Genomic DNA, 17,755 nt, shown 5'->3' on the forward strand with positions numbered 1-17,755 from the left:
AGGGATTGCTACTTTAAAATTAAAACTAGTTTAAAATTTCTTAACAAGTTGAAAATTTTCGGCAGGGTCCCGACCCCCCCGATTTTCCTCCTTGATCCGCCGCTGGTTTCAAGAGATGTTTTAGTGTCGACACATGGCATCTCAAGATCTTGGCTGTCGATCCGTTGTATGTATGTGCAAATCGTACTGAATATGTAATATACATTTCCATCATTGCATTGAACATAACCAGCCATGAAATCGTAGTTTAGACAAATGAGAAAGGCACAATTGCACCACTAGCTGGATTAAAACAGGTTTTTTGTTGCTAATTATTATAACGTGTTATAGCTCTGTTGTGTGAACATAGTATAAACCGGGATAACCAGCTTTCGATCACAATGCGTATCGGCCGCTTGAATTCTACTACACCTGAATAATTTGGTGAAGGCTGAACGGTTTGTTATCAAAATTCAATTTGTCTGTCGTAAAGTCACTAGATAATACTAAAAAGGTAATATGACAAAAATCCTCAAATTGCAATATCAACACAACCAAATCCTCTCTGTGTTGCACTCATGTGGAATATGAGATACTTCATGTTTTATAAATTCCTATACAATAATATTAAAGCTTCGGATCTTCTGAAAATGTACAGGATTTCGATTGTCAGTGTAGGGGAGCCCGGGGCTAGTTGGCGGTTGGGGTAAGTTAGCGTTGTATACCTCAAGTTATGCGAAATCCATTATCCAATGTGTTTTTGTTGCAAAACATTTTGTGGGCGATATTGTGTATTCTACCATACCAAGTAAATTTTCTAAATTTTAAACACTTTGTTTTATTTCGGTTGATTTTCAATCTATTTTCCGAATGATTATATTTTACGATAGTGCTTGAAAAGAGCTTTCAGTATACGTATAGATATTACAATTATCCACAAACAAAAGTTAATTTTTAAATAGTTTTTTACAAAATATGCTGTTGAGGTAAGTTGGCGGAAGGGCCGCAGAGAGAAAATACGGGCCCAGGGGGTCCAACGTACGGGCTCCCACCACTGTGTATTGCCTAAGTACAAAAAATTAAATGTTTGAAATCCATTGGAGTTCACTGATATTATGTATAAAGGGCGAACACGAAATTATTGCGACACATTCAACAGGGCATAACTTTTTTACCATTGGGTAAAAATCAACTAAATTTTGCACACTTTCTCATTGATGTGTATTGTTTACATGCTGTCAAACTCGAAGTCGTATTTTTCGATTCAACGAAAATGGAGGTTAACCAACGCGAGTCGAGAGAACAAATTTTTTGCAAACACCTGGAATTTCCTGACCTGTCGCACCGGCAGTTGGGAAAAATGTTGAACATTCACCATTCAACCGTCTCCAGAGTATTGAAGCGGTTCCAGGAGCGGTTGACGTTGGACCACGGCAAAGGAGCTGGAAGAAAACCGGAACCGGAGGACAAAAAGACGGAGGGAAAGGTGAAGCGGATGATTAAAGCAAATCCCAACGTCTCAAGCCGTGATTTGGCTAAAAAGATCGGCATGTCGCAGAGCTGCGTCCAGAATGCAAAGAAGAGAGCTGGACGACATACATACAAGGTACAGAACTTCCCAAACCGCGATGAGCGGCAACAATCGACGGCTAAAACTCGGGCACGAAAGCTCTACGAGAAGATGCTGATAAAATAAGGTTGCTGTGTGATGGACGACGAAACGTATATAAAAGCCGATTTTAAGCAAATTCCGGGGTTGGAGTTTTTCACCGGCAAGAACAAGTTCTATGTGGACGACAAATTTAAGAAGAAGAAAATGTCGAAGTTTGCCTCCAAATATCTCATTTGGCAGGCCATCTGCTCTTGCGGACTGAGGAGTGATCCTTTCGTGACAAAGGGCACAGTAAGTGGCGAGATCTAAAAATCTGAGTGCCTCGAAAAGCACCTTTTGCCGTTCTTACAGCAACACGACGAAGCTCCGCTATTTTGGCCAGATTTGGCATCATGCCACTATTCTGAAAGTGTCCTGGAGTGGTATGAGGCCAATTCTGTCCATTTTGTTCCAAAGGACATGAATCCGCCAAACTGTGCGGAGCTGCGCCCGGTGGAGCAGTACTGGGCAATGATGAAGCGGGAACTTCGGAAGAGCAAGAAGACAGTCAAAGACAAGAAGGACATGTTGAAAAATGGAAAAAAAAAACTGAGAAACTGGCACCGGATGACACTGTAAAGACTTTGATGGAGGGCATCAAGCGAAAATGCGTTCAATTTTACACTCAAGGCTCCATCGATTAACTTTTTTTTGATTTTTGAAGTAAATATATGTATAAAACTACCCAAAAATTTTGGTTTGATTTTAAATATTATAAGAAAATTGGCATGACATTTTCGGTGTCGCAATAATTTCGTGTTCTAAAGGGCGAAAATTTATATTTATGTACCATTTTGTTGCTCTAGTTGTTTGTAGTGCCAATGAAGGAAAAAAACGTAGAGTTTTTTTGTACTTTGGGAGTTTCTAATGCCTCTTCGACAGTTTTGGTGACTGAAAAGCGCCATTTTTGTAATTGTATTTATAAAAGTAAGGAAATGACAAGATTAAAAATGTAGTAATTACAAAAATTAAAAATATCTAAACGGCGTTCAACGGCAAAAGATAAAAAACCTGTTTTAATCCATCTAGAGGTGCAATTGTGCCTTTCTCATTTCTCCAAACTATGATTTAATAGCTGGTTCGTACAATATAACATTATGGAAATGTCTTTCATTCTTATTTCACTTGGTAAGTATATATAAGAGCACCTTTTTGCATTCATCGCGGTATCGGTTTGAATCGGAGTTTTCTATGCGATCACACTCCACAACCCGTAACACCTGGACAGCTGAAAGTCGGATGGAGATGGAATTTAATATCAGTTTCCGGGGACGCAACACCTTTCATTTGAGATTAAGTTGATCAAATCGTTCTAGCCATTTTCGAGAAACCAATATAACCGTTATTCTGAATTTGGATGTTTCCGGATCTGTCGATGGTAGCCAGTGTGGTCAAAGAGACTTTGAATGACTGTTGGTGACCTAGATCTACAAATTCAACAGTTGTGTTTACATTTTGGAAGAAATTAACCTTTTTACATTCATCGCCGAATTCGTTAGAATCGGGATTTGCTGCGTGATCGTACGTATCACCCTGTAATTCAGGAACCAGAACTCGGATCCACACAAAATTCAACAGCAGCTGATGGACCTTCCATTTAAAATCAAGTTTGTCAAAATCGGTTCAGAAAATTCCGAGAAACCGATGTGGACAAATCAACAAATTTTGTTTTGTAACCATACTCTTCAACTCGTAATCCGGAACAAGATGTCGGTTGAAAATGAAATTCAATAGCAACCTATGGGAATAGTATACCTTTCATTTGAATCTTAGTTTGTAAAAATCGATTAAGCAATCTCCGAGAAACCGATGTGGACATTTTGTTAACAAATTCGCACATACACACATACATACACACAGATATTTTGCGATCTCGGCGAACTGAGTCGAATGTTATATGAGACTCGGCCCTCCGGGCCTCGGTTAGAAAGTCGGAAGTTGGAGCAATTGCGTAACCTTTCTATATGAGAAAGGCAAAAGAATAATATTTAATTAGCTTAATCAGCATGAGTTCAATGTTATCTTCATGTGATTATAATTTGAAATGTTGGTGGAATGGGTTTGAAAGTGGAGGGAATGGGGGGTTAGTAGAATGGTAGTGGAGGATGCGTCAGAAATCCTTCATCTTATTTCGGTATACGGGGTGGATGAAGGAAATGTGGGCGCGAGGGTGGTCCAAGGGGAGGAGAGTGATGAGAGGGTGGTGTAAGGGCAAGACAGGGGGGCGGCGGTGACGCAATACTCAACTGCATATTTTGCCTTCCATTTGAGACTTGATTTGAGAAAATCGGTTCAGTCATCACCGAAGAACCGATGTGACTTTAATTGTGGAATATGCCCGGAATTCCGGACTTCCGGAATCGTCGATAGTGGACAATATATTCAATCAATGTTTGATTGACAATCAGTGATCTAGATCTGCGATTAGAAGTAATTTGGTGACCACTTCAATAGTTTTTAGTCTCTGAGGTATTACGATTGTACCGATTTATATGGGAAATTCCAGTGTTTCCTTACTAATACCCCTGTAACTCCGGAATCAAGACTCAGAACCGAATGAAATTTAGCAGCAGTCAATGGTATTACTGTATCTTTCATTGACATCAAGTTTGTAAAAATCGGTAGAGAATTTGTTGGGGAATGGGTATGATATTAGCTTAGGAACTTGGCGGGTTCCCCGGGGGCGTCATGAACCGTCATAGGTGGCCAATGTGGTCAAAGCTGCTTTGATCGATCATTAGTGATTCAGACCCGCAAACTAGAGTTATGTCACATCAATTTTAATATGTTTTACATCATTTAAACATCATGGTGGTACCAGTTTATATGGGAATTTGCTGTGTGACTGCACTCTTCAAACCGTAACTCCGGAACCGGAAGTCGGATCAACTAAAAATTCAATAGCAGCTTATGGGAGCGTTATACCTTTCAGATGAACTAAGATGCAAACTAAGTTTGCGAAAATCGGTTCAGCCATCTCTGAGAAAATTGTGTGAGTTTAAATGACACACACACATACATACACACACAGACATTTGCCGATCTCGACGAACTGAATCGAATGATGTATGACACTCGACCCTCCGGGCCTCGGTTAAAAAGTCGATTTTTACAGTGATTGCATAGCCTTTCTTTATATGAGAAAGGCAAAACAATAGGAAAACTAATTATTAAAATAATGTACAAAAGAGCTAAAAACAACAAAATCAACGACATAAACAAATGTCAATTGTCAAAAAATGTTTAATCGAGAAAAACCAAAGCAAAACCTATAAAAAATTAATAAAGAAAAACAGGAAACTAGAAAAACATATTGCGAAGATTAAAAAAGTCGAACATTATTGAACAGATGGTGAAAATAATGAAAAATCGATAGAAAATTAGGAAAAAAAAATTAGAATCAATGAAAATGAAAAAAAGCTACTACAAAGAATACAAACATTAATATAAAACTCCACAGATATAAGAGATAGAAATAAATTTGTATAACAAAAATGTGTTTTTTATGCCGAAAAAATCTTAGGACATTTTAAAATTCTAAGAAATCACACAGGAAAGTTATTTTGAAATAAGTGATTTTCAGGGGTGCATCATAGAAAACTCCACAAATGTGCATTAAAATAAAAAGATAGATACATACATAAGTTTTTTCTTATTTCATTTCCCACAACTTTGCTGAATAGTTTTTTATTATTTTCATAAACGACCAAACAAAAATTTGCTTCTCAGCTTTAGAGGGATTAATCACCAAATTAATACTTTAATGAGATGGGGAATTTTCTATAGACAAACTTTGCTGAAGACTGTATCTCGAAAATCATTTTTTTGTGGTCAAAACAATTTCGATCCCGTTTTTGCCTATTTAGAAACACTGTGCACAGTTGGAAAAATCTTCATAAAAATAAATCAGTATTCTACCAAAACCCCGAATACATTGAATTTTCTCGTGAAAATTTTCCCATCGGTGTGAGGAAAAACTGCTTTTTTCGTTTTCCAAAATGGTCGCTTTTCCAAGCTGTTTTTAGTTGAACCTTAGTGTGACCGTCTTAGACACAGTTCCCCTATATAGAAGAATGCACAGGGTGGATCATTATTTACCGATAATATATATTATTAGGATAACAAGCCGAAATTTACCCGGCATAATTCACCATCTGCAGTAGTCAAACTCACCTCTGGGGTTGAATTTATCCCCGTTTAAAAACACTGAACTAGACCCAGTAGCGCAACACATAACCACATCAACGAACATAGCAAACGGATCATATCAAGACAGTATTGATGGCAACACTAGGCGTTACCATCTGAATCTACTACACTGAAAAAAACTTAACAAGTTAACATCATGTGGAAATCTATTGAATTATTTCAATCCACAAACACATTAAATGTATACGATTGCCACTTGAATATCCATTCGAGTGTGGGAAATATGGTTTTCAAATGAAATTCATGCAGACATGGTGTGAAAAGCATATCAACGTGATAAGAAATACCATTGACTAAAATATTCAAATAAATTACACGTCAATATCACATTGTTTTATAATTATAGTTTTAATTGGCAGAACAATCGGTGAATTCAATTGTTTTACATGTAGAAATGCACTACATGTTTTTCTTGCGAAAGTCATGTCGACGCCGTTTTGTTCTCTTATGACAAGCGCCATTTGGCACATTTCGAGAAAAACGATTTTTAAAGTTTGAGATTGAATATCATGAAACTTAGAAATGGTAGAAACAATTTAGAGAAGACAATTGATGCTTCTACCTATTCTGTATTAATCTCTCAAATATTACGAAGATGGGTTGACTATGTTGCGAGTTTTCACTAAAAATGTTAACAAAAGTCGCACTCACACATGTCATAGGTGTGTATTGACGAAAAAATTTGTATGACGTGTCATAATCGTGCATGGAAAATTTTCCTTAGAAAAAACCCAATTATGAACTGTTATTCATATCTTTGGTTTAATTTGGTCTATAAACAATCGGTTAGATGCATTTTGAAAGAAATAAGTCAGAAAATCTAGAAAAAATAGTTGTTTTTGGTTACAGTGTTGCCTCATAGGCAATATTTCCAGTTTAAAGCTAAAACTGCGTTTTTCTCACAATAAATGTATTTTTCTTTTGAAAATTATTATGCCATTGTGTTCCTACGACATTTTTACACATAAAAGCAACTAAAAATTTATTATAACTTGAGCCAATCCCAAGATATAATGATTTGAAGCAAAAAAACACAATTTCTAATCATTTTTCTCGCTATATTTCAGTAACCAACCAAAATTTTAAAATACTGGAAACGCCATCTTGCAGAGATTCGTTAGACGAGTAATGTGGCATATCTAACTCAGTTTACCCCAAAATGGCGTGTGTCATAAGATAGCACAACAGCGACGATGTGGAAAGTTCATACTTTACGACTATGCTATTGAGTTGAATGAACATTCAATGGATAAATATGTCGTATTGACGTGGAATTTGTTTCAATTTTATTTGAAACACCACATGAAATGCTTAATTAATGGATTTTCATGTGAAATTCAAAGCAAAATGATTTCTTTTACTTTTTAACATGTAAGCGCACATGAAAGTGATATTTAATTGCATATGGTTTTATCGTTTCGATTATTTTCAGTGTAACATCATCGGTTGATAATAGAGATGCCAGATTTGAAAATTTGTCTTCATTTTAAATACATTTGAAATGTTGTGAAGAAGTGTTTTGAAGACAATTTTTTTCGGTTCTCTGACTGATTTCTTGCAAAATTCTGGCTAAAAATCAATAACCGATTCAGAATTCTGGCCGTTGAAGACAAATTTAATGAAATGCGGACATTTGAAAAATATACCTGGTATCCCTGGTTGATAACTTTTTGTCTCTTGTTATAAAGGGCATCTTCTAGAAGAACTCGGGAGCTTTGTACGAGAAGAGTTTTAAACTGAAATGAAATTCTGTTATTGATCAAAGGCAGGAAGTTATTTCGTACCTAAAATATAATAGAAATAAGAATGTTACTCTACAGAAACAATTTGTGTCCGATTTTTTCGGTGTCAATTTATATTAGCACTGTTATTAAAGTCGACATTATTGTCGATTAAATCTACCATGAGTTTTGAAAATAACGCAATCGCATAAAAAGCATCTTGTATAACAATTTCTTCCGATTGTTACAATGCCGTTATAGAACTTCTCGAAAATAATCCATGTATACATTGATTGAGTATAGCTTTGGCTAGCCTACTACACGAACACTTAAAAGGCAAAAATTGAAAAGATCGAGTTGTTAATCGGATTGAAAATAATTAAAGAGAGGCTCTCATTCGCAGTTACGATACTTTTAAAAATTGTAGACATGTTTTGAATAGCAAATCAATACCAAATGAAATATTAAAGGAATCCAATATAAAATCAAAACCGAAGTCATTTCGTTCCTTTTATTTTCGGATAATAATAAACACTGTCAAAATTGAAACAATGATTAATTTGTCAGTGCTATTCCAATCGAACAAATGACCCTTTCCAATCCATTGTTTCACTCGGTATTCAATGCAATTATTTTATAATACTTCCGACGCTTTTGTTCTTTTTTTGTTTAAAACTGGTCTCGGGTAGGAATGTTGAACTAACCTAACAAGTAGGTCCATCAATTTCGCATGAAATGGTATCCATGGCAATTTTGTTCACGTTAATTAATGGACTGTTCCCATTTTTTCGGAATTACACCTTCCACACGCAAAAGCCGAACAGAATGAACACACAGATTGATGAATAGAGAATGGAGAACAAACGATCATATTCCGAATAATTAGGTAGCAAGGTTTGGGTCAGCACATGTATTTATGTAGATTTCAGCTGTATACATAGGTAAAGTACAAACAATAGCAACGAGGCGACGCGACACTGCGAGTAGGCGGTTACAGTTCCCTATTATTATCCGGTCGAAATAGCCAATAGTTTATAAAATTCTCTACTGTACAAATAGTAAATGCACCATCGATTGACAAACTCAAAAACTTCTCTGACATCGAAACAGGTAATGATGTTGCGGATGCAATAATAGCACAGGCATTCGCCATTTTGGAACAGCTTCTTACAACTTGGAAACAGGCAGAAAAAAAAGAATGGGTGCGATTCAGTTTATTGTCTTCCGGGTGTTTCTCGCTAGACGATTTCCTAGGCTATTTTTGGTACAACAGACAACGCTAACTCAGGAGATAGTCGCGTAACCAACTTCCTGTGAGAACTGCAAAACAAATTAAGCTACTGCTAAGCAAAGGTGTACATTACACGTGTCCCTAAAAATCACTCACGTCACCCTCCGTGTCCGGGTAGGTGCAGTTGAACGGATTCCGTAACCAGTGGCACAGTGATTTATCGTTTCGATTTCGTTTCTTGGATTTCTGGTTCGCTCGGGATGCAGCCGAACCGAAGCTGGACTCATCACTATCCCGAACGGTTCCCACACTGTGATATCCGCTTTCCGCCCTTCGGGAGATACCAGAATGCTTAGAAGTTCGGGGTGTGGAGTCATGACCACTATCGTATGCCTCCGGAGTGGACAGTGGAAGCAGAGGCAGCGTTGGAAGGTTTTGCTGTGCCAACATGGAAGTGCTGCCTCCTTTCAGGATTTCCTGGTCATCGATTTCAGCGAGAGGATTTTCCCGGATGTGCTCTTCCGGATCGAGCAGTTCTTCGGTGTTCTTTTCAAGTTTTGGCAAATTGGGATCCGAAGCACCGTCCGGGTGTCGCAGCGAAGCATACTGCTCCATTCCGGCTATGGCCACGATCCCCGTTAAACTTGGCAACGAGTTTTGGCTGGGTGTCCGCGAAAGATTCAGCGATTGCCGACAGTCACGACATCGGGGACTTGGCGGACGGTAAGCTGGCTCACTGCATACACTAGCAGCGCCAGTGTTGAAGCGATATGCCGGTTCGCTGTAGACACTTCCAGCGTCCCCGAGTCGAAAGGCCGGCGTTACTTCGGCCATTGCTAGCTGAGAGGTGAAAATCTCCCGTAACCTAGCAAGCTGGTCGAATTGGTTCCTGTGGAATCGATTATTACAGTTAATAGAATGAGACACCTCTGTACCAGTAGTCACACTTACCGCATGCTATCTCCAATTACACAATCGCTGAATACATCTCCGCCGACATTGAAGCTAGATACTACCGATAGTTCCCCGTGGCTAAGAGCGCTCAGAGGATGTTCCCTGCGAAAACAAAAAAAAAAAAAATCAAAGCAAATCCCCAAACAGATCAAACAACAACATCTCTACATACCCTCCCATAGTCCTGGCGATATCGTCCTCGGTGACCTGCAGCCCACAGTCCATCATTCCCGCATTGTGGCTATTGTGGCTACTGTGAACGCTCATATTATCCCTTGACACATGCCTTGAACACAGGCGATGGATACTCTCGTGGGAAATTTCCCTCGAACCGAGTGGATCCATCAACGGAAGTGCAGGTGGAACTTCCGAAGGTCCACTGTCTTGGTCTTCTTCCTCCTGGCTGTCGCCGTGTTTACTGGGTGGTTTGTCACTAGCCCGCGATGATGGTGGATGTGATCTCTCAGATTGGTTGTCGTTTACTGCCGGAGCGGTTGTATTAGTCGCAGTTGCCGTTGTCATGACGGTCGTTGCGGCCGTACTGTACGTTATTGGTAGAGTCTCCGGATTGTCTAAGCTGTAGGCTTGCTTGAGACCTGTGCGTACATGACTCTCGGAACTGTTCAGTCCACCACTGGTTGCGGTGAATCCCCGGAAGGCAATCGGATTGACAAGCTCATCATTTCGTTCCAGTTCCAGCACGAAACCATCTTCGTCGGATTTACTTGGTCTGAACTTCGGTGGATTGTAGCTCTGGTGTCTACTGTGGGCGGGTGAGTTGTTTGCGGACATGGATTGGTGCAGTAGCTGTATCGATTGATTTTCGACCCACTGTCGGATCATGGATTTCTTGTGGTTATCCATGAACCCGTAGGCTTGGTTGGTGTGTGCTGCTGGTGGAAGAAACACTTGTGTCGCACTTGCCGTTTTCGGACCATCAACCCATGTTTCATGATTCTTGACATGGTTGATCTCCCTCAACAGATGCCGAGCTTCGTGAACTTTGGATTTGGACATTCGCGGACCATCGATCCACTTTTCTTCGCTGACCTGTCGGGATGGACTTTCCCTGGCAGCGGGTGACGATGTTGCCGTTGACGGGTTTGGTCGTCTCAGCGGTGATCCTTTCGGTGTAGGTATGTTGGAGCCTTTACTGACGCCGGTCATATGCTTAAAGGCTCCAGCAACTACTTTAGGCGATGCGTGCTGGGCAGCGATTTGGATCGCACTAGCTACCAGTTCCGAACCGGCTACGGACTGCTGACCGTAGGGTTGATTCCGCTTTAGACTGTCGGTGCGTGTAGGGATCGGTGCTGGGGCAGGATTTTGAGCTGTAAGGGGGGAAGAATAGGTATTGAAGTAATTCAATCTGATGGGATGGGGCAAGGTTTCACTCTTACGCTTGAGAGTGGAGGCAGTTTTCTTTTTCTGGGGTGAAGCTGTTACAGTCGGGGTCGGTTTTTCGGCAGCTGAACCTTTCAGTGCTTTGTTCATGGCACATCGATTGTCGCCGGAGTTTAGACTTGGCAAGTAGACGGGAGGATGCTCGCCATCGGTCGCTTCGTCACATGGGCCCATATAGATTACTGTGTCCTGAGAAAAGTCCGAACTGGACGGATCGGGACCCTCTGAGGAGCTCCCAGTCTGTTGACCAGATGATCCGTTTAGTCCTGCACCTCGGTCGCCAAATAGATGGTGCCTGGGTTTTCGTCTTCGCATTCGATGAATGCGAGACGCTAATTGGATTGTGGTTAAAGTATCGCTGTGAACCTGTAAATTATGGGGTTGATTCATTTCATTTGTTCGTGCTCGAAACTAGCAGCATTCAATCATACCTGTGAGTGGGCTACATGAGCAACAATTGCCACATGACAGGTTAGTGGCGCCAGACAGTCCCGCAGCAGTGGCGTCAAAGGGTGATCCCTGTTCGGTGGATGTTTCTGACCGCTGAGAATAGCCAACAGTACATTACCGATGCCAGACAGCGGCAGCCCTCCACTTCGATTGGCACACCCTCCGAGGTCGATTAGATGTAACCGGCTGCGGCCACCTTCCACTATTTTTATTTATGTTCCGAGTTCCAATACGATCAGAAAAAAACGAAAAAAAATAAAGGAGTGAAATGAAGTACGACTGCAAAACTATAAAGGAGTATTTATTGAATGGCATCAAACTTACCGCCCCGTTTGCCGGACAAACTGTACTGGTAGACGTGCAGGGTATAAATTAGTGCCGGCTCTAAGTTACTGCTGCTGCTCTGTGCTCGACCCGATAGAGCCAGATCTAGGAAAAGCGCTGCCCGTTCCGCTGTCGGGGCCCGCAGTTCCGTGGGTCGGCCGAGGAAGTCGTCTCGCAAATACATACCCGGTGAGTCATCGGATTCTGCGGATGGGAGAGGAGGAAAAGCGTTATCTTTAAAAACTGGTATCGATTTATGGTTACGATTGGAAGTTTTCATCTAGCTTTATAATCGTTTGAAATCGCCACCCGTTTCACGAGGATTGTGGACAAAGTATTATACTGACGAATGTCTACAGATGTTTTTTAAGACAATACACAATTGAGAAAATGGAGTTATAGGCACTTAGGATGTACTGACCAGACGTCAGTAGAAGCATCAATAATCCACAAGTTTTACACTATCTTTGAAAACTAGTTTAAATAAAAAGCATCGAAAAAACGCTGTAAATTTTCATATGGATCGTAGTAGCCATGCGTAGGCGTTGGGTACTAATATAGTTTTCGCTCCCGTCACTTTCATACAAAATTAAAAAGTTTCGTCATTTTTATTCAATTATGTGCTGATTTTGTTCAATTTTGATACTTTTAACGATTCAATATAGGGATTAGACCGGCAACAATTTTGACTTTTTTTGAACACTGTTAAATCAAACGGTAATTGGCCTCACATATAATTTAGGGTAATTTCGGAAGACATGCCGCACTATCTATATCTCGTATACGACTTTTATACGGTAATATGATATTGTGAGATTGTCTTTCGAAAAATTGCTGCACTGGAGATGTAAAATAATCCTTATTATTTACTTACGAAAACTTTATTAATGATGATGTGGTTCCAGTTGTATGACGGAGTGCCGAAAATTTTTCAGCACCACATTAAAAATTCGTTTTTTTTTAATTGTTCGATTTGTATCGGTTGAATAGCTGGGACCTTTTAGAAGGCCTTCTGATCAGGAGCATAATTTCGGAGCGTAGTCATCCATAAATGTCGTAGTGCGGCATCTTTCCTCTACAATCGGGAGAGATGCCGCATCAAAATTGCGAGTGAGATGCCGCACTAGATGGATGAGGATGCGTAGCTGAAATGTATTTTTTCACCTCGGAATGTCATTAAATGATCATTTGCGTCAGGTATAGGTTCTTTAAAAGGTATATCCACAAACTAACGGACCTAACACAGTGACATATAGGATGATGAGTCTATTTATCTATATCTTCGTAAACGCATTGATTTGTAGTGATGTCAATATTGGGATAAAAACGAAAATTTCAACGAATTGATGCTTTTTCACAATGAATCTTTCCAGAACAAACTTAAGTTATATTAATTAATGTTGTGAGAAACAGCCAAACACTGCTTTTAAGGAACAGCTACCAACACAGATATATATATATATATATATATATATATATATATATATATATATATATATATATATATATATATATATATATATATATATATATATATATATATATATATATATATATATATATATATATATATATATATATATATATATATATATATATATATATATATATATATATATATATATATATATATATATATATATATATATATATATATATATATATATATATATATATATATATATATATATATATATATATATATATATATATATATATATATATATATAGCTCGTACAAACATATAGATAAATAGTACCCTTAATTAAGTTACACCAACTTAACCGTTAATCATTTTTCAATTTGTGACCACGTCTCACCCGCACATGCGGCATCTCTCCCGCAATGAACTTTTTTTGTGAAATCTTCGTGGGAATTTGATGAATTTTTTTTCATGACGAAATCGATTTCATAGTATTTTAGAAACTTGTTGCAATTAATAAAAATGTTTTCATCAATTTTTGAATGGTTTACTGTGATGCAGGATCGATTTTTAGAAATGTGCGGCATCTCTCCCCAAATTACCCTATCAAATATGAACTTTGGTCCGAAAACTCTAGTTCACTCACAAGAGTTTATATGTGAAAATATATGAAAAATAGGCCAAAGAAACAATAGCTCCAGTAAAAAATGCCAGTATTATCTTGTGCATCCCGTAATCTGCAGATATATAGCTTAAGGCGTAAGGATCAACATTACCGAAGACTTCAAATTGATCCGATTGTGCAGTAAAAAGATATTCTCATATAAAGTTATGTGTTGCCTCTCTTTCTCGCACATGCTTAGAATAGGATGTTTCAAAAAATCGGTTGGTTTTCAAAGTTAAATAACTCAGGAAACCACCAATTAATATGTAACCTTCAACAAAGCTGTTCGTTATTAAATACACACCAAAAAATTATGAATTTTATCATTGACGTAATTGCAAACATGACACAATTTAACAACCCGTAATTCTCGAAATGACGAAATATTACTGTGTTCTATTTAATTTTACATGAAACATATACTTTACATGCGCAATGACATAAAATTACACTTACTGCCATTGAAAACAAACGCCATATGTTGAGTAAAATTACACGATTTACAAAAATCAACGTCATGTAAAATTAAAACCAAACGTAAAACTAAGTTATTTTTGATGCTCGTATATGTCAGGGTCAGAAGACGTAAATTTACACGATTTTTTCTAGGTGTGTATTCTTTTCTTTCGTCTCCTAGGTCTGAAGCGGATCAATCGACTATTAATAAATATGATAAAAGATGCCAGCAGTGGTTAAAGTATCAGCAGGCCCTTGTTCGCAAATACTTTATTCACTACAACTGTGCTATATTTCTTCTCGATCTTATAACAGAATTTGAAAATCTCTGTTCTAAATAGTCGATATTGGTAGTTGTTATGATGTACAATACATTAGGAAAATATGCTAGAGTAGTGACAATATTTTTCAGTTTCACAGATACAATCTCCCTTTATTGGATACTTCAGAGTTATTCGCATATGCTCTCGGAGACCACCAATCCTCCAAACACATTTCAACCACTGAGCATTCAACTTGAGCATATCACACCGAGGAAGCGATTTGTTATTTCCAAGAACCAAAGCTCGAGTGAAACAATCAACATTCTCGTAGGTGCCAGTCCTGCACATTTTCTTGGAACCAGCTAACATAAGCTCGACAGCTAGCAGAAGTCACATATATCTCCACCCAAGCGAAGTGATCAATTCACTTGTAAGTAGGACCACTCATCCACAAACCAGTCATGAACACATCCGTACCAACGAGAATGATCATACCAGACGAAGGCCACAGGTCCAGCACCAACTTGTCCCATCTCAGTAAAAAAATAGACTTGTGCCTGTTCCTAACTCTTTGAAAGCTCTATTTAATCAGAGATCACTAATTGATTGATAAAAAGAAACATCAGTCGTTATCTACTCAGACCAAACAATACGTATTGCGTATCCCTGCATATTAAAATCTCCGCTATCAGTTTCTAGCTTATCAAACTGAACAAGCAAAATTAATATACTTTGTGTAGTGGCACTACCCGGGGGAACTTGGCCATATACCAATTGCTCCATTACCAATGCGATGTGATATATGAACCGGGATATTATTTGATGATATCTAAAAAGCATACAATCCTATAAAAACCATTGCCCAACATTATTGATTTTCAACTACCATAACTTGAATTTTGAATAACAACTCATTTCCTAAAATTGAAAAATGCGCGATTTTTACACATTGGCAGATCATCCCCATTTGCATTGCAAATATCCAATGCCATTTATTTTCAGCTGCTGTTACTAAATGCCTATTAAAAATATTTTTTTTTTTTGCACGGTTTTCGAAATAACACGGAATTTTTTTTGCACGGTTTCTCGAAATAACATGGATTTTGTTTTGCATGGTTTCTCGAAATAAAACGGATTTTTTTACACGGTTTCTCGAAATAGCACGGATCTTTTTTGCACGGTTTTTTCACAGGATGATCAAATCATTAAACTGGTATATCGAAATAGGTATTTTATACATAAAAATCGTGTTATTTTGCGAAACCGTGCAAAAAAGTCGTGCAAAAAAAACCGTGCAAAAAAGTGCGTGCAAAAACAGAATCCGGTGTATATCTATATCTGCTCTACAATTGTCCCATTCCGGAAATGCCTGTATTGTTCAGGATATAGAGAATTGATCTAAATCAACCCTATTCCGAAAATTCCCCTACTTTTACTAGTAACAGTTAGCAAAGAATATGTTAAGTTATATACAACTTCATACTGTACTGTACGTTAGAAATGGTCGAATTACGCCTTTTAAACCCAAAACCCGGACCCGACCCAAACCCAACGGGGTTCGGGATCTATAAATTTAAACTTCTCGGGTTCGGATCGGGTTTTGAAATTTGAAATTCTCGGGTTCGGGTCGAGTCCGAGTTTTTGAAATTTTAAACATTCGGGTTCGGGTCGGGAACGAGTTTTTCAAATTTCGAATTTTCAAGTTCGGGTCGGGTTCGGGTTTTGAACAGATCACACCCAACCTTTTTTCTCGTCTCATTCGAAAACTGCCCGAATTATTTCAATTTTTAAACGAGAACTCATGAGTATTTCGCATCTAAAATCTCTATGCGATTTATTGTTAAAGATATGAACAACGACGACACTCATATGGTGATGGTATACTAACGCAACTATTAAATCAGTGATACATAAATAAAACAAGCACTTTCTGTCAGCTTGTCCCCGGGCTGAGCCGTTGTATGACCCGAATTTCTTCTTTAAAATACGTGAATTTCCACGACCTTAAGGAATTGATCGTATAAATAATACCCCGTCATAGGCGATCGTCCTAATACTAATGATGTGACATCAAGAACGCGTCAGAAATTTTTGATTGACACCCTTCGACACAAGTTTGACAGTGCCAACCATTAGCGCGGGTAACGTCGTGTAAACTGTCGAATGCGAATTGCCAATTGCCACAGCTTAATTTAATACATGTAATAAATTATTCAAAGCTACTCTTGCAGGAATGGTTTCTGATAAAAAATTAATTTTTTTGGTTAAGTACGACGGACAAGGTTGTTTGAAACTGTCATCATTAAGCTCAGATTTCCCAAATTATAAATTTTTTGGTTCGGATCGGGATTTCGAATATTGAAATTTTCAGGTTCGGGTTTTATAAAATTTTCATTCTCAAGCTCGGGTCGGGTTTTTCAATTTTAAGATATTCGGGCTTGGGTCGGGTTCAGGTTTCACAAATTTTATAATTTCGGGCTCGGGTTGGGTTCGAGTTTTTCAATTTTCTAGCTCTCAGGTTCAGGTCGGATTCGGGTTCGAAAAAATTGAAATCTGATCACCTACAGTACGTACTTAAAGTTGTTTACGAACTTGGTTCGTAAAAAAGAGTTAGCTATTTCGAATTTAGTTCGAATATTAAGTAAAAAAAGAGTTTGTGAATGGAGGTTTCAGTGTAGTACCAAACAAATCACTGGCAATCTTTCATTCTTTCAAACATGAACTGTTGTTAAATAGAAAATATATTAAAGTCCCTCTTTAAAATGTACGTAAGTACATTTAAATCGTTGCATGCCAAATTGACGTTAGTTCCACTTTCAGTAGCGGATCCAGGGGGAGGGACCCGGTGGTCCAGACCCCCTCTGGTAATTTGCAAGTTGTTGAGAAATTTTGAATTAGTTTCAATTTTATGTTGGTTTCAAACTCAAACCAAATTTGACCACCAGAACTGATTTTCATTAAACTTCCAGCAGTCGCGCTAGTGCACTGAGTGCACGCTACTCTGAAAATCTAGCGAAATCGTCTTA

The 17,755-nt window shown here is 38.3% G+C and overlaps 1 protein-coding gene across 1 annotated transcript in view; it reads right to left on the reverse strand.

Annotated features, from left to right (window-relative positions):
* Positions 1-5,090: 5,090 nt before the first annotated feature.
* The window catches only part of LOC131678624 (kinesin-like protein CG14535), a 441,809-nt gene continuing 429,144 nt past the window's right edge, over positions 5,091-17,755 (reverse strand). The window contains exons 8-13 of the mRNA XM_058958855.1: positions 11,924-12,127; positions 11,581-11,801; positions 11,146-11,515; positions 9,918-11,076; positions 9,743-9,847; positions 5,091-9,680 (exon numbers count right to left, since the gene is read on the reverse strand). Coding sequence (XP_058814838.1) covers positions 8,933-9,680; positions 9,743-9,847; positions 9,918-11,076; positions 11,146-11,515; positions 11,581-11,801; positions 11,924-12,127 — 2,807 coding nt within the window. The 3' untranslated portion in view covers positions 5,091-8,932. The remainder of the gene's footprint in view (positions 9,681-9,742; positions 9,848-9,917; positions 11,077-11,145; positions 11,516-11,580; positions 11,802-11,923; positions 12,128-17,755) is intronic.

The sequence above is a fragment of the Topomyia yanbarensis genome, chromosome 2 (assembly GCF_030247195.1).
Source record: "Topomyia yanbarensis strain Yona2022 chromosome 2, ASM3024719v1, whole genome shotgun sequence".
Lineage (NCBI taxonomy): Eukaryota > Metazoa > Arthropoda > Insecta > Diptera > Culicidae > Topomyia > Topomyia yanbarensis.